Source organism: Mobula hypostoma, chromosome 18 (genome assembly GCF_963921235.1).
Source record: "Mobula hypostoma chromosome 18, sMobHyp1.1, whole genome shotgun sequence".
Taxonomy (NCBI): Eukaryota; Metazoa; Chordata; class Chondrichthyes; order Myliobatiformes; family Myliobatidae; genus Mobula; species Mobula hypostoma.
Window position 1 is genome coordinate 11,984,663 of NC_086114.1, and position 16,619 is coordinate 12,001,281.

At 43.3% G+C, this 16,619-nt stretch overlaps 1 protein-coding gene across 4 annotated transcripts in view; it reads right to left on the reverse strand.

Annotated features, from left to right (window-relative positions):
- The window catches only part of LOC134358333 (proline-serine-threonine phosphatase-interacting protein 1-like), a 116,402-nt gene that overhangs the window by 63,382 nt on the left and 36,401 nt on the right, over positions 1 to 16,619 (reverse strand). For all 4 annotated transcript variants that reach the window (XM_063070452.1, XM_063070454.1, XM_063070451.1 and 1 more), the window contains exons 2-4: positions 14,183 to 14,283; positions 12,431 to 12,505; positions 1,750 to 1,784 (exon numbers count right to left, since the gene is read on the reverse strand). In XM_063070452.1, coding sequence (XP_062926522.1) covers positions 1,750 to 1,784; positions 12,431 to 12,505; positions 14,183 to 14,283 — 211 coding nt within the window. The remainder of the gene's footprint in view (positions 1 to 1,749; positions 1,785 to 12,430; positions 12,506 to 14,182; positions 14,284 to 16,619) is intronic.

Here is a 16,619-nt window from a genome sequence, read left to right on the forward strand (position 1 = left end):
GCTATGCTAATGAACGAATGACACCTGTTAAACTCACCTCAACATGTCTTTTACAGTCTTAACCCACCATGGGCAATAGAAAAGTCACTGTTGCAAACAGTGCAGCGAGCAACACTGTCATTATTTTTGACCCCTATTAGGCAGGGGAACACTTTAGGGTAGTCTGGGGTGACGTACGTTTTATACGTTTTTTGGGGATCTCTCACTCTCAGTCTCTCACTTCTGGGGTATTGTATATAATTTGCAGGCATCAGGGAGCCACTATTAATATGTGGGAGACTCCCGGAACTTCTGGGAGGGGTGGGATGTCTGCATTATTGTCACGAGCACTGGGGTACAGTGAAGAGGTTTTGTTCATGCACCATCTAAAAGGTTATGAGTTCGAGTCAGTACAACAGGGTTTGAGTTGTAACACAGTGTCGAGACAGCATCACTTTCAACGGTGAGCCACATTTCCGATGGAAGTTAAGCTGACGTTCCATCCTTGTTGAGATGGATGTCACTTACCACACAGCAGAGAGCTGGGACCTAAATTTATTTCTTGAAGTGGTCAACTTTAACTGGGTTCTTTGTGGTTGCTATCCTCACCGCGGTAGCTCAATGGTACAGCTAACCAAGCAACAGCCTCACAGATCCGTTCCCCCAGTGCAGTCTGTGTGGGGCTTACGTGTTCTCCCTGTGATCACATGGGTTTCTTCTGGTTGTCCCAGACACGAGGGCTGGAATGTAAACTGGCCACTGTAAATTGCCCCTAGTGTGTAATCAGGTGGTTGAATCTAGAGATGCTAATGAGAGCGCGGGGAGAATTGCTCAGTATTTAACATTTTAGTAATATTTGTGTAATCCTGCATATATATATTGGTTGATTAAGCATTCTTGTCCATTTAAATAATTAATTACAGGTTAAATGTAAAAATGTTAATTGCATATGTCATCATGCTACCACTTAAAGTAAACTCAGATGCATATTTCTGACACCTATGATTTTGTTTGAATTAGTTTAATGTCTTGAAGTTCAAAACACCTTTGGAAATGAGCAAACACGAGAAAATCTGCAGATGCTGGAAATTCATTCAACACACACAAAGTGCTGGTGGAACACAGCAGGCCAGGCAGCATCTACAGGAAGAAGTACAGTCGACGTCCTGACGAAGGGTCTCGGCCTGAAATGTCGACTGTACTTCTTCCTATAGATGCTGCCTAGCCTGCTGAGTTCCACCAGCATTTTGTTTGGAAGTGAGGATGTGATTAGTTTTGGATTAACACACATGAAATGCTGGAGGAACTCAGCAGGCCAGGCAGCATCTATGGAGAGGAATAAACCATCTATGGGTCTTGGCCCAAAATGTTTGACTGTTTATTCCCCTTCATAGATGTTGCCTGACCTGTTGAGTTCCTCCAGTGTTTTGGGCGTGTTGCTCTGGATTTCCAGCATCTGCAGAACCTCCTGTTATTTGTGCTGGGATGTTGTAAGTGTATGATTGATGGTCAGTGTGGACACGGTGACCAAAGGATTTGTCTCCGGGCTGCATTTAGCAACAGACCTGCAGTACAGGATCATTCTGTGTTCTGCAATATATAAATTCAAGTCATTCTAAATTATAAAATTTGCTTCTGAGAAGTCATTCCCACCAGAAGAATTCCTTAAAAACATTATTAATACTACAGATAATTTGTCATATATACCGGGAAAGTACTAGATCTTTTTTCATTCTTAGTGCTAATAAGAGTCAAACTGCTGCTACTTACGTTGCTTTAGGCTGTCAAAGGCTATTCGCAGGGTACTAAAATGAAGAGGAAAATACATCATTAGTATGCACTTTGCAAGGAAGTTCTTTTTCTGACTAATAAAGAATGTTCTTCATCACACTCAATAGGTCCCTTTGGAATAGGTGGTGCATTTAGATTGAACATTACCCATATCATTTGTTTTACAAAGCTCTATAAGACACAAAACACTCTAGTCCCCGGTGGAAAGTTTTAGGGTTTGCACTTCACTGAGATCGAGTGCAAAGTTCACACAGAGAGCTATTGTTGCCTGGTTGGAAATCTCCTTCAGAGAGTTGGCTACAGGAGATCCTCTCCGTCTTTCCAGTGGTGTTAAATCTCCAATGAGATTGTTGTTGATTTAGAAGAGGTAGATCTCATAGCCAAGAGGTCCTTCTTGAAAAGGGACTAGAGTTCCTCAAGAACACTTCTCCACTGACTTTACAAAGTAAGTACAGTGCAAAATAGTTATATGGCCTTTGTTCTAAAGTACCAATATTATTGCACATGTGACTTCAACAATTTTATTCAACTTGTGCAAAAAGTGCTTTCTTTAATTAGGGAAATCATAAAGTGAGGTTTACTCCATCACTTCATGGGTTATGGGTTAAGGGGTGGTGGTGCTGACCTACACCTCCATCACCATCACATACATATCACTTACTCCATGTACAATCAGTCCCTGTACTGTATGTAACAATTACTTGTATATTGTGCTTTATAGGATTGCCTTTATATTGATATTTATTGCCTTTTTTATTGTGTTCTTTCTCAGTATTTTTTTATGCTGCATTGGACCTGGAGTAACAATCATTTTGTTCTTTATATTCGTATAGTGAAGAATGACAAACAATCTTGAATAATCTTGCTCTGAAGCTCCACGATTTATTGTTTTTAAGTTGCTTCATAAAGAACAAAGTATTGCTATCCTCTAAACGCCAGGTCACCACTAGAAATGATAATTGTCCATCCTGCTCGACATCTAGAATGTTCAGCCAACTTTAATTTAATACTCTTTTATAGAAAAGCAAGTAGTTCATTTAGACGTGCAAGCTGGCGGCACAGTAGTGGAGCGTTTAGTACGTTGCTTTGTTGCACCAGCGATCTACCAGTTGGGGTTCGATTCCCGCCATGGACCGTAAGGAGTTTGTACGTTCTCCCCGTGACCGCGTGGATTTCCTCCGGGCGCTCCGGTTTCCTCCCACATTCCAAAGTCGTGCAGGTTAATAGGTTCATTGTTCACATTTGGACGGTGGGCTTATTGGGCCGGGAGGGCCTGTATCTTTAAATAATTTTTAAAAATTAAAAGGGGGCAAGCAAGGTGGAAATGGGAGGAGGGGGAGAAACACAAATGCAAGAAGTTGTGGGTTTGTTCAGGATGCCCCAGTTCCCTTTCACATTCTGATGACGTAGGGTTAGGATTAGTAAGTTGTGGGCATGCTGTTGTTAGCACCAGAAGCATGGTGACACTTGCGGGCTGCCCCAAGCACAATCCTCACTGATTTGATTTGATACAAATGACGTGTGTCACTGGACACATGTGACAAATAAAACTGAACTTAATCCTTTGAAAACTAGGTGTTTAGAGCCATTTTGAAACACCCAGACAGATCCCACACTGCTTCCTCATTCCAATGTAAATGGCTTTCCTGCTGACAATAGTTGACGGGCTTTCAAATCTCCTGAAAACGAGGAAGGGGAAAACCTCCAAATACGATGCCCTTTTGAGCTAGTAACTACAGGAGACTCTTGTCCTAAACTTCAATAGATTATCACAGTACCCACAACCTTCTACAGGTGCACTGCGTCATTATGTTACAGAAACTGCACTGTGGTGAAGAGGGGGTCTCAACAACGAGTAGTTAAAGCTTCACTGGCACCAGCCTACTCGTCACCTCTGGTGCTGGAAGAAGGCCAGGAATATCGTGAAGGATCCCACCCACCCTGCCCACGGACTGTTAGACCCACTCCCATCAGGGAAGAGGCTACGCAATATCCACACCAGGACCACCAGACTCAAAAACAGTTACTTCCCCCAAGTCAACAGGCTGATCAACAACTCCACTGCAACAACCCCCCACCGCCACTACTTTATCATTTCCTATCAGAGTCACTTCATGTACAGTCACACCTCTCCCTAGTATCACTTTACGTATGTACAATGAGTCTATGTATTATCAGCTAATCTTAAGTACTTATATTTACTGTGTTTTTTATGCTTATTATGTGTTTTATGTTTCATCGGATCTGGAGTAACAATAACTTTGCTCTTCTTTACACTTGTGTACTGACGTATGACAAGAAACAATTTTGAATCTTAAACTGTGAATGGCTAACTTTAAGTACAAAGGATATGTTAGTTTACAACAACTGAGCCAAAGTGCAAATGAGACAACAGCTTGAGGGGCTCGCCCTTTCTCTGAGATGAAACGTTGTGTTTCTATCCATTATGGAACCACTGATCAACCTCAGATGCCCAGATGTGGAACAGATCAATACATGATATTGACACATGCAGGCAGTTAACGATCTGGTGGTTTTTCAACAGTAAATTAAGCCGATTCTAGCTCTATCCAAACTATGCAAGCTGTATCAAGGTCGAGAGTTGGTGATCTCCAAAGTCGGCAAGTGCTGGGTTCGGAGATCCAAGGTCAGTCAGCAGGTCCTAACCTCGGAAGCCTGTGATCAGCGACTCCTGGGGTCAAAACCCAGAAGTCAATGTCCTAAGGTCAGCAAGTCCAGAGATCATGGGCTGTGATCAGTGATTGCTGGGGTTGAAACCCAGAGGTCGGTGATCTAGAGATCGAAGCTTGGAGGTTGAGGAACCGAGGTTGGTGAATCCAACGGTTGAAGCCCCTGGGTTGGCTTCTTCACAGGTTAGAAGCTCAGTGTCTGCGATTCTGTGAGTTTGGGCCTGCGACTGGAGGTCGGAGGTCAGGAGGTCAGTAGGTAGCCTGTCCTGGGGTTGGAGGCCCAAGTATGTATGAGGTGGTAGAGGTTGGGGGAAGAGGGGGAGAAAGGTATTTGTCCTGTTGCTGTTGTTTTATTGTTGTTATTTGTTTTATGTCAGTGGTGTGCTGTTCTGCTAAACATGGTGGGCATGCTCTGTTGGCACCAGAATGTTCAGCGACTCTTGTTGGCTGCCACCGCACACCCCTAGACCGTTTAGGTCGTTAATGCAAACTGCACATTTTGCTGTGTGTTTCAAGGTCCATCTGATAAATAAATATGAATTGAAAGTGCAGGTTGGAATTGAGAGAAGTCTGTACTGTGATGACGAATAACTCAAAATCATTGTTCACCGTGGACAGCCAATGTCCGTTCACCCGGTCAGATTGCTGAGAATAAGGAAGCCAGCCAGCTGATGCGTGTCTTCTTCACCCTGAATAAACGGCTCAGCCAAATTCTAAAATAAGAATCATTTCCAGTGTAGACTCAATACCATGAAACCATCTTGTCAAAGTATTCCTCTCCCAAGGACTATAAGAACACACAGTCAGCCCTTCAGATCACAAATGTCTGTGCTAAATGAAACTTAATCTGATCTGCCTGCATACAATCCATATCCCTCCAATCTCTGCATATTCATGTGTCTAACAACCTCTCAAACACCATTATCATATCTGCTTCCACCAGTACCCCATTCCAGGCACCCAACACTCTCTGTGTATAAAAGTTGCCTTGCACATCTCCTTTAAACTTTTCCCCCTCACCCAAGATGCACTTTCTCCAGTATTAGACATCTCAACTCTATCTATACCTCTTGCAATCTTATGAACTTCCATCAGGTCTCGCCTCCCCTCCTTATAGCTCGCGCTGTCTAATCCAGGCAACATCCTGGTGAACCTCTTCTGTAGCCTTTACAAGTCACCATGCCTGAAATTTAAGCTTCACTGCAAGACTGCACAGCAGCAACAAGAACACACTTAGGCCTCTTCCATCTGATAAATAGGAGGCAATGATCTAAAAAAATTGCAGTTTTGCATCTACAGACCTGCAAGAGGGCCACAACCCTGTCGTGGTTTGGAGGTTTGTGTGCCTCAGCGACCCGGAAAGCTATGTTTGTTGGAGTCGGGGTTTTATGCTTTGGCTCTTGGTAGGGTCACCCATGCTAAATAGGTCAAAGGGTAGAGGCCAGACTAAGAGTGGTCCACTTTTCCTCCAGGTTTGAGGTTCAGCTCAGGGCTAGCAACTCTGACCGGTAAAACAAAATTGTTACGGAAACAGCAATGAAGAATCCTTTGACATCTGAGTGTGAAGGTATTCCTGAGCCTCCCAGACTTGCATGACTGACAGTGGTGTAAACGAAGAGCGAGCTACTGACACGATGAAGGAAACCCTGAACACCGCCAGAAATGGAGGACCTTCGTACTGCCCTAAACACCAGCGGTGTAACAGGTAGAGGAAGGAAGAAGTACAGAGTCAATCCTTGCCTGTACGATGATACTTCTAAACCTGCAGTATACACTCAGTGGCCACTTTATTAGGTACACCAGCGCATCGTGCAGCAGCAATTCAATGCATGAACACATGCAGACGTCGTCAAGAGGTTCACTTGTGGTTCAGACCAAATATCAGAATGGGGAAGAAATACCTCAGTGCCTTTGACCATGGAATGATCGTTGGTGCCAGAGGGGGTGGTTTGAGTATCTCAGAAACTGCTGATCTCCTGGGATTTTCATGCACAACAGTCTCTAGAGTTCACAGAGAATGGTTCGATAAGCAAGCAACATCCAGCGAGCGGCAATTCTGTGGGTGAAGGCACCTCATTAATGAGAGCGGTCAGAGGAGAATGGCCAGACTGGTTCAAGCTGACAGGAAAGCAACAGCAACTCTGATAATCACACGTTACAGCAGTGGCGTGCAGAACCGCACCTCTGAATGCAAAACACATCAAACCATGAAGTGGATGGGCTGCAGCAGCAGAAGACCAGGAGCATACACTCAGTGGCCAGGAGGTACCTAATAAATTGGGAACTGAGTGTGTTTTCAGTATGATCCAGTATTATTTTAAGCTTAGCAAAGTACTGGCAATTCATTCTTCCATTTGAGTCCGATTTAATAGTTTTTAGTGATTTATAAAAAAAACATACCAAAGTGGTTGGAAACAGTCTGTTATCAAAAGAATTTCAACTACAGCGAAATTTCCATTGAATACTTCAAGGGCAGTTTGAACACATCGCACAGCTACCTGTTTGACATAGATAAGGTTTTTTTTAAACTAATTGTTTTTCAACTAACCCAAATTTAACATGAATATTTCCTACCGCATTAATGATTTCAAATATCTTTAAAGTCATACCAATCTTTTACTTTCACTTTGAGAGTGATGGTGTGTGGAACACCCTGCCAGGGGGTGATGACAAAGGCAGATACACTAGAGTCATTTAAAAAGCTCTTAGGTAGACATATGGATGATAGGAAACTGGAGGGCTGTGTGGGAGGGAAGGGTTAGTTCGATCTTAAGGTACGTTAAAAAGGGCGGCAAAACCTAGTGAACTGGAGGGCCTGTACTGTGCTGTAGTGTTTAACGTTCTATGTTAATGTAGCTGTTAGCGTGACGTTATTACAGTTTGGGAGCATCAGTGTTCAGAGTTCAGTTCAGGCATCCTCTGAAAACAAGTTTGTACATCATTTTCCATGTGCATGTCAGTTTCCTCCAGGTGCTCCAGTTTCCTCCCACAGTCCAAAGACATACTGGTTAGTAGGTTAATTGGTCATTGTAATTTGTCCCGTGATTAGACGAGGGTTAATATATAGGTTGCTAAGCAGCTGGGCTCAAAGGATGGGAAGGGCCTGTATCTCTAAATATAATAAAATTAAAATTAATCTGGGGTACGAGCTAAGTAATAAATATGGAATAAAAGGTAATTTTCAAAGGTTCCACAAAATGGTAATTCAGCATCATCCATTCAAGGAACCCATTTTATTTTCGTAAAGATCTGGGGAAGAATTTTTCCATAAGTTTTTTTCTTGAAGTCTACCACATAACCTTGCTTTTTTTTTGTCTTTTCTCTGTTAGTTTGGTGGGTGGTGCACAAGGCACCAGAGTGTGTGAAGCTCATTATTTAAACCTTCTAATATATTGTATGTTTATTATTTAAACCAGCTAATATATTGTATGTGATTCTTCCGACAGGTTGACATGGCCTGCTGGAGAATTGCGGCAGCAACTAATGGAACCTTGCAGTTCCTACTTTACTATTAATTTTACTGTCTATTGATCCAGACGAGTAATAACACACAGGGAAGTCAACAGACTCAGTTAAGTCACAATCAGCATTTTAAGTACAAATTAAATACAGCCAAAAACCTTTGCCATTCAAGTTTAACATGATTGTTGTCACAGGCATACGTACACACACACACAGTGTAAATGCTGTGAAAGTTAGCTTTTTGCAGTAGCAAAAATTATAAAATTAACATAAATTATACATTAAGGGAGGTTTACATGTCTATCGAAACATACAGTAAAATGGGCATCAACAACCAACACAATCCGAGGATGTGCGGGGGCAGCCCACAAGTGTCGCCATGCTTCCAGCACCAACATAGCATGCCCACAGCTCACTAACCCAAACCCGTACGTCCTTTTGGAATGCAGGAGGAAACCAGAGTATCCAGAGGAAACCCACGCAGTTACAAGGAGAACACACAAGCTCCTTACAGACAGCGGTCCAATTTGAATCCTAAACTTCAAAGTACAAGTTCAAAGTAAACTTATTAAGTAATCTTACGCCTGGCACTGCCAGGGCTGAACCTACACACTTCCTACAATTTGCTCAGAATGCATTATCGAACACTATTGAGATAAGAGCAATCTAGCCATCATTCTGGCACTGAAACACAAGTGGTGGCACGCTGGCGTAGCAGTCAGCATAATGCATAACAGCATGAGCAATAGTGACCGGGTTTCAAATCCCACTGATGCCTGTAAGGAATTTGCACATTCTCCCTGTAACCACATGGGTTTCCTCCAAGTGTCCTGGTTTCCTCCCACATTCCAAAATAAAAAAGTCGCAAGGTTCAGGTTAGTAATTATGGGCATGCTATGTTGGTGCTGGAAGCATGGCGATACTTGCAGGCTGCCCCAGCACATCCTCGGACTGTGTTGGTTGTTGATGCAAACCAATGCATTTCACTGCATGTTTGATGTATGTGTGAGAAATAAAGCTAATCTTTAAAAGAAATGTATCACCAGAAAACACCACATTTAGAGCAACAATACCCTTGCACTGAATATAGAATTGGTGCTGTATTGAAACTGCAGCCTAGTGAAACCATGCAGTGTTAAGACTCCAGCCAGACGCACAACCCTAATATTTTTTCCATTGTTATATCGCAGTAAACTAACAGAAATAGAGGATTGAGGTTGTCAAGAAAAAATGTAAGAATGGGGTTGGTGTACAAAGAGTGTGCCCTATGTCTGCTTAGAATCATAGAGAACTACAGCACAGAAACAGGCCATTGGGCCCATCCAGTCCATTCTGAACTATTGCCATTGGGACTCCCTAGCCCCATTGCCCTACCCCCGAACCACAGCCCTCCATACCCCTCCCATTCATGTACCTATCCAAACTTCTCTTAACTGTTGAAACTAGTCCATGCTGAACTATTCCACATCCTCTCTACCCTCTGAGTAAAAAAAGTTGCCCCTCACGTTCCCCTATCCCCCTTAACCCATGACCTCTAGTTGTAGTTTCACCCAAGCACAGTGGAAAAAGCCTGCTTGCATTTACCCTATCTATACCCTTCATAAATACATATGATTTTGAACAATTTTGATGGTAACAAGCCCACTTCTTCATCAATTATGTCATTTCCTATTTTGCTGCAGCAATAACCACAAGCTGTTCTAACAGTTGCTTTTATAGCACTTAAGGCAGGAAATGAACACATGCTTTGCTAAGAAATGTTTTGCTGCAAATGAGTCAATCCCTTTTTTAAAATCAAGGTGCTAATTAACAATTTAAATAAAGCCTATATTTACTTGGAGAGACTTGAACAAAATGCTTTAGAGTCTTGAGGATCACAAAATTAGAATCAATCTACTCAATCTTACTGGACCTAACCAGTTGTCCCTACAGAGACAAGAAAATCACCTCATCTAATGCATGCTTCAGTCCTAATGAACCATTTAGAACCATAGAACACTACAGCACAGAAAACAGGCCATTCGGCCCTTCTAGTCTGTGCCAAAACATTATTCCACTAGTCCCATTGACCTGCATCCAGTCCATAACCCTCCAGACCTCTCCCATCCATGTATCTTTCCAATTTATTCTTAAAACTTAAGAGTGAGCCCGCATTTACCACGTCAGATGGCAGCTCGTTCCATACTCCCACCACTCTCTGAGTGAAGAAGTTCCCCCTAAACCTTTCCTCTTTCACCTTAAAGCCATGTCCTCTCGTATTTATCTCTGCTAATCTAAGTGGAAAGAGCCTATTCACATTTACTCTGTCTATACCCCTCCTAATTTTGTAAACCTCTATCAAATTTCCCCTCATTCTGCTATGCTCCAAGGAATAAAGTCCTAACCTGTTCAATCTTTCCCTGTAACTCAACTCCTGAAGACCCGGCAACATCCTAATAAATCTTCTCTGCACTCTTTCAATCTTACTGATAGCCTTCCTATAGTCAGGTGACCAGAACTGTACACAATGCTCCAAATTTGGCCTCACCAATGTCTTATACAACCTCCCCATAACATTCCAACTCCTATACTCAATACTTTGATTTATGAACGCCAGGGTGCCAAGAGCCTTCTTTACAACCCTGTCTATCTGTGATGCCACTTTCAGAGAAAATTTATAATCATACAAAACATAATTGTTATTAAACTTCAGATCTTTGGCTAGGAAGTATTTGCAGATTAAAACTTGATTACCACTTTTTAAAATGAAGGGACAGTTTTACCTGCTTGCCCCTCCTTCATCACTCTTGTTCAGTGGTCCTCCAATCAGCAAAGGACTGGGAGGGTGACATGGTGGTGTAGTGGTTAGCACAGGCTTTACAGTGCCTACGATCATGGTTCAATTTCTGCCACTGTCTGCTGGGAGTTTGCAAGTCCTCCCCGTGACTACATAGGCTTCCCCTCAGGCTGGTGGAGTTGTAAATTGTATGGATGGCCGTTGTAGATTATAATAGGACATTGACAGGATGCAGAAATGGGCTGACAAGGGGCAGATGGAAATCAACCCAAAAAAATGTGATTCACTTTGTAAGGTCAAATTTGAAGGCAGAATGCAGGGTTAATGGCAGCATTTTTAACAGTGTGGAGGAACAGAGGGATCACGGGGTCCTCGCCCATAAATCCCTCAATGATGCCACTCAACTTGATAGGGTTGTGAAGAAGGTGTATGGTATTTCACACATTTTAATTCCACATCCCATTCCAATTCTGACATGTCTATCCATGGCCTCCTCTACTGTAAAGATGAAGCCACACTCAGGTTGGAGGAACAACACCTTATATTCCATCTGGGTAGCCTCCAACCTGATGGCATGAACATCGACTTCTCTAACTTCTGCTAAGGCCCCACCTCCCCCTCGTACCCCATCTGTTACTTATTTTTATGCACACATTCTTTCTCTCACTCTCCTTTTTCTCCCTCTGTCCCTCTGAATATACATCTTGCCCATCCTCTGGGTCACACCCCCCTTGTCTTTCTTCCCGGACCTCCTGTCCCATGATCCTCTCGTATCCCCTTTTGCCTATCACCTGTCCAGCTCTTGGCTCTATCCCTCCCCCTCCTGTCTTCTCCTATCATTTTGGATCTCCCCCTCCCCCTCCAACTTTCAAATCCCTTACTCACTCTTCCTTCAGTTAGTCCTGACGAAGGGTCTCGGCCTGAAACGTCGACTGCACCTCTTCCTACAGATACTGCCTGGCCTGCTGCGTTCACCAGCAACTTTGATGTGTTGTGCTTGAATTTCCAGCATCTGCAGAATTCCTGTTGTTTAAGGTGTATGGTATGTTGGCCTACATTAGTCAGGGCACTGAGTTCAAGAGATGAGAGCTCTACGAAGCCCTGGTTAGACCACACTTAGAATATTGCATTCAGTTCTGGTTGCCTCCTTATAGGAAGGACGTGGAAGCTTTAAAGAGGGTGTAGAGGAGACTTACCAGGATGTTGCCAGGATTAGAGAGCACGTCTTATCAGGATAGGTTGAGTGAGCTAGGGCTTTTCTCTTTAGAGCAAAGGAGGATGAGGTGTATAATATGGCAAGAGCTATAGATCAGGTGGGTGGAAATGGCTAAGACTAGAGGGCATAATTTTAAGATGATTGGAGGAAGGTATAGGGGCTGTCAGAGGCAAGATTTTTTTTTAAACACAGAGTGGTGAGCACATAAAACACACTACTGAGGGAGGTTGTACAGGCAAATTCATTAGGGACATTTTGGAGACTCTTAAAGTGATGATTCATCTACCACTGGATTCATGTAATGCATCGTCCCTCTGCTGACGTCACACTGTTTGTCAAATTTCATCAGAAGAACAAGGTGGTTCCTCAATTTCTGATCATCTCTGTGGTGAAATCTTTCCAAGGTTAAAGAAAAACTCTCTAGTTTTAAAATATACTGGCAGACTAAAGCTATTGGAAAGGCACCAATATCGGTTTAGATGCATAAACCGACTCCAATAGATCCGTTTCTCTTACTTCAGCTCCATTTGACCCCCGGCCTTCCGTGCAATGTTCATTAGCTCCTTTCCGTACTTCTCTTCTGCTATTGCCCTGTGCAAAATAGACAAGTATTTCACTCTCATATACCAAACAATAATATTGGCTTATTATAGTCACATGTACCAAGATACAGTGAAGGTGGCAAGACAGTCTGTGGACTCACTTTCAAGGATACAACACACATGTTCTCAATATTATTTATTTATTGTATTTGCACAGTTTGTCTTTTATCTATTGGTTGTTTATATGTAGTTTTTAATTGATTCTATTGGATTTCTTTGTTCTATTGTAAGAAAATGAATCTCAGGGTGGTATGTGGTGACATATATGCACTTTGATAATAAATTTACTTTGAACTTTTGAACAGCCCAAATTATTACACAGTGCTTTGAAAAAAGAGTTTAATCTTGTATTAGTAGAGCAGCTTACAACAAGTCGTCAGACTTTGACGCCTTCCTGCATCAATCTTCTATTCTTCTAGTGCTCAGTATTTATTGCTAATCTGTTATTTGTTCAATTTTTAATTCTCATTCAACCATACACACACACATATACAGCTAAACAAAATATCATTCCTCTGAGGTCAACGTGCATAGCACAATACATGTACAGTCACACACAGCACGTGGTTACAATACCACATACAGTCACAATATAATATTTGTCCAAGTCCCTGAGTGGCATTGTACACGACAGGAGGAACCGGACCTGGTCACCAAAGTTCAGCCTGAAGTTGAACTGCCAGCGGCAAGTTGACCAGGGAAGAGAATTTAGTCAATGGGTGAGGAACAGAGATTAAGATGTGAATCAAAGTCAATGGCTTTGGTCTTCCCAATATTTAATAGAGAAAACTACAGCTCATTCAGATTTGGACAGACAAGGAGAATGGTGAAGTCATAAGATGTAATGGGGTAAAGTTAGTATTTGGAGGAGGAACTAGCTGATGGAATTTTGTTCTTCCCATCACAGCCACCCACATCACAGTTCCGGAGAGCAGGGGACAGGAGGTGTTGAATTTTTTTCTTTGAAGGAATGGGAGGGGGAATTCCTGCCATTGTCTGCGAGGAGTGACCACATATGTTTCCTCCAGGTGCTCCAGTTTCCTCCCAGATTCTAAAGAAGTTCGTCGGTAGGTTAATTGGTCACATAGGTGTAATTAAGCAGCATGGGCTGGTTGTAACTTGTAATTTCTAAAGCAAGGGTAAAGACAAAGATCTGCGAAGCTCTAGAAAAGCCAGTCCATATGGAGAGTCTCAACTTGAAACACTAACACTGCCTGACCCCCAGCTGCTGCTGCTGCTGCTTCTTAAGGATGTCACCCCTATGGGGGGCAAAGGCCGCCAACAGCAGCTCACCGGAGTCCTCTGTCCTGGGCAGGTGTAGCCCATCTCTACACCTTCAAGGCGAAGATCCTTCTTCTCCCAGGGATGAGGTCTCTGGAGCTTCTGCTGGCATTTCTGCAGCTTTGTTGCCTTTGGAGTGTGGGAGGAGACTGGAGCAACTGGAGGAAACCCAAGCATCACAGGGAGAACGTACAAGCTCCTTACTGACAGTGGTGGGAATTGAACCTGAGTCCCTGGCACAGTAATGGCTGTACACTAACTGTTATTGTGCCGCCCTATGGGGATCTCGGTGGCAGCTTCCATTTGCTCCAAGCCACAGTTATTTGGGGGTGGCTTTTGCATGCTTAAAATATTTGCCTCAGTGGAAAACTCAGTTGAATCTCACCTCATTTTCAGAAGTTCCTCCATGTCTTTGCACATTCTTCGGCCTTCCCGTAACCGCTCCAGTATAACCTCATGCCCGACGTAACTGGTAAACTCTGGGCACTGTGAAATAAACGCAAGGCAAAGGACTTACAACATTTCCTCTCCAGGTGCCCTTCAGCGTCATCACACCCCGAATCTGTACTCGCACAGTTTTGTGATCCAGAGGCTCATCTGGCTGGTTTTTCAGCCCATTTCCCCTACATTTCACTGGCCTCAGCTCTGCCTTTCCTCCCAGAGTGGTCAAAGTTATTAAATTGGGACAGTCTGCAATACCAACTAGCATAGAAGTACCCAATTTCAAATTAAGTATTGCTACACAGATACAAAATTGAAGGCGCAATTTAAAATTAACCATTCGTTGGTTCACAGGGCATAGCAGCTTTGTATGGCAAAAGTTCTGCCCATGACCACAAGAAACCGCATTGAGTCGTGGACACTATTCAGCACATCATGGAAACCAGCCGCCCCTCCTTGGAGTCTGCCTACACTTCTCGCTGCCTCGGTAAAGCAGACCGCATTATCAAAGGCCCTAACCCCCCCAGACACTCTCTCTTCTCCCCTCTTCCATTAGGCAGAAGATACAAAACCATGAAAGCACATACCACCAGGCTCAGGAGCATCTTCTGCCCTGCTGTTGTAAGACTATTAAATGGTTCCCTGACATGATGAGGACTCTTGTCCCCACAATCTAGCTGTTACACTTTATTCTGTGTTCTGTTATTGTTTTATCTTGTACTTCCTTAATGCACCGTCATAATAAATTGATTTGTAAGATCAGTATGCAGGACAATTTTTCATCATATCTCAGTACATGAAACATAGAACATATATGCAACATAACAAGCTTCACACAGAATACTGTGCAAAAGTCTTTGGTACATATATCTAGGGAACCTAAGACTTTTGAAAAGTACTGTATTTGTCAACCTAGAGCACGGAGCTGGTGGGAGAAAAGGATGTTGGGATTGCTGAGGGTGAAGTGACACAGGAGGGGTGTGTGACAGCTGACAGTGAAGGAGTGCTGGGGCATGAGACACCAGACATGGTCATTTGATTCCAATCAATTGGTTTATTGATCATTACAGAACGTCTCTCTGATGCTTCTCGCTCTCTCCTCCCTCCCTTCCCCTTTTCCCAACCATGATTCCCCTTCTCCCTGCCCCCTCCCCACTCTCAGTCCACACTAGAGACCTATATCAGAATCAGGCTTATCATCACTCATACATGTCATGATTTTTTTTTTTTGCTTTGCACCTAATTGTTTGCCTACACTACACTCTTTCTGTAACGGTAACACTCCAGTATGCATTCTGTTATTGCTTTCCCTTGTACTACCTCAATGTGCTGACGTGATTAAATATTCTGTAAGGACCGTAAGGACAGCATATAAAAAGAAAGTTTTTCACTGTACCTCAATGCTTGTGACCATACCAAACTAATAGGCATTAAGGTCCCCAAAACTCAATGCCTCCTATGCTTGCTTTAACCACCAGTACAGGGAGGAACCATCACGCACCCCCAAGTCTCCCGATGATCTTTTGGTCTCAGCATCTGAAGATGACTTGCAGGCTGCCTTCAAGAGAGTGGATCCTTGGAAAACACCTGGTCCAGACGGAGTACCTGGTTAAGTACTGAAGACCTGTGCTGACCAACTGGCTGGTGTGTTCACAGATATCTTCAACCTCTCACTCCAGCAGTGTGTGGTACCCATCTGCTTCAGTCACATCAGTGCCCAAGAAGAGAGTGGTAACCTGCCTCATTGACTATCGCCCAGTGGCACTTACATCCACAGTGATGAAGTGTATTGAGAGGCTGGTGTTAATGCATATTGGCTCCTGTCTGAGTGGCGATTTGGGTCCGATCCAATTGGCCAACCAAAGCCACAGGTCTACAGCAAATGCCATCTCATTGGCTCTACACGCAACCCTGGAACAACTGGACAGCAAAGGTGCATACATCAGGAAACTAAAACTAATCAGTAAACTCCAAGAACAGGGTCTCAATAACCCCTTGTGCAATTGGATCTTAGATTTCCTTACTTGCAGACACCAGTCAGTTCAAATTGGCAAAAGCATCTCCTTACAATCTCCATCAGCACGGGAGCACCACAGGGATGTGTGCTTAGCCCCTGCTCTACTTGCTTTACACCTATAGTCATAGTCATACTTTATTGATCCCGGGGGAAATTGGTTTTTGTTACAGTTGCACCATAAATAATTAAATAGTAATATGTAAATTATGCCAAGAAATAAGTCCAGGACCAGGCTATTGGCTCAGGGTGTCTGACCCTCCAAGGGAGGAGTTGTAAAGTTTGATGGCCACAGGCAGGAATGACTTCTTATGACGCTCTGTGTTGCATCTCGGTGGAATGAGTCTCTGGCTGAATGTACTCCTGT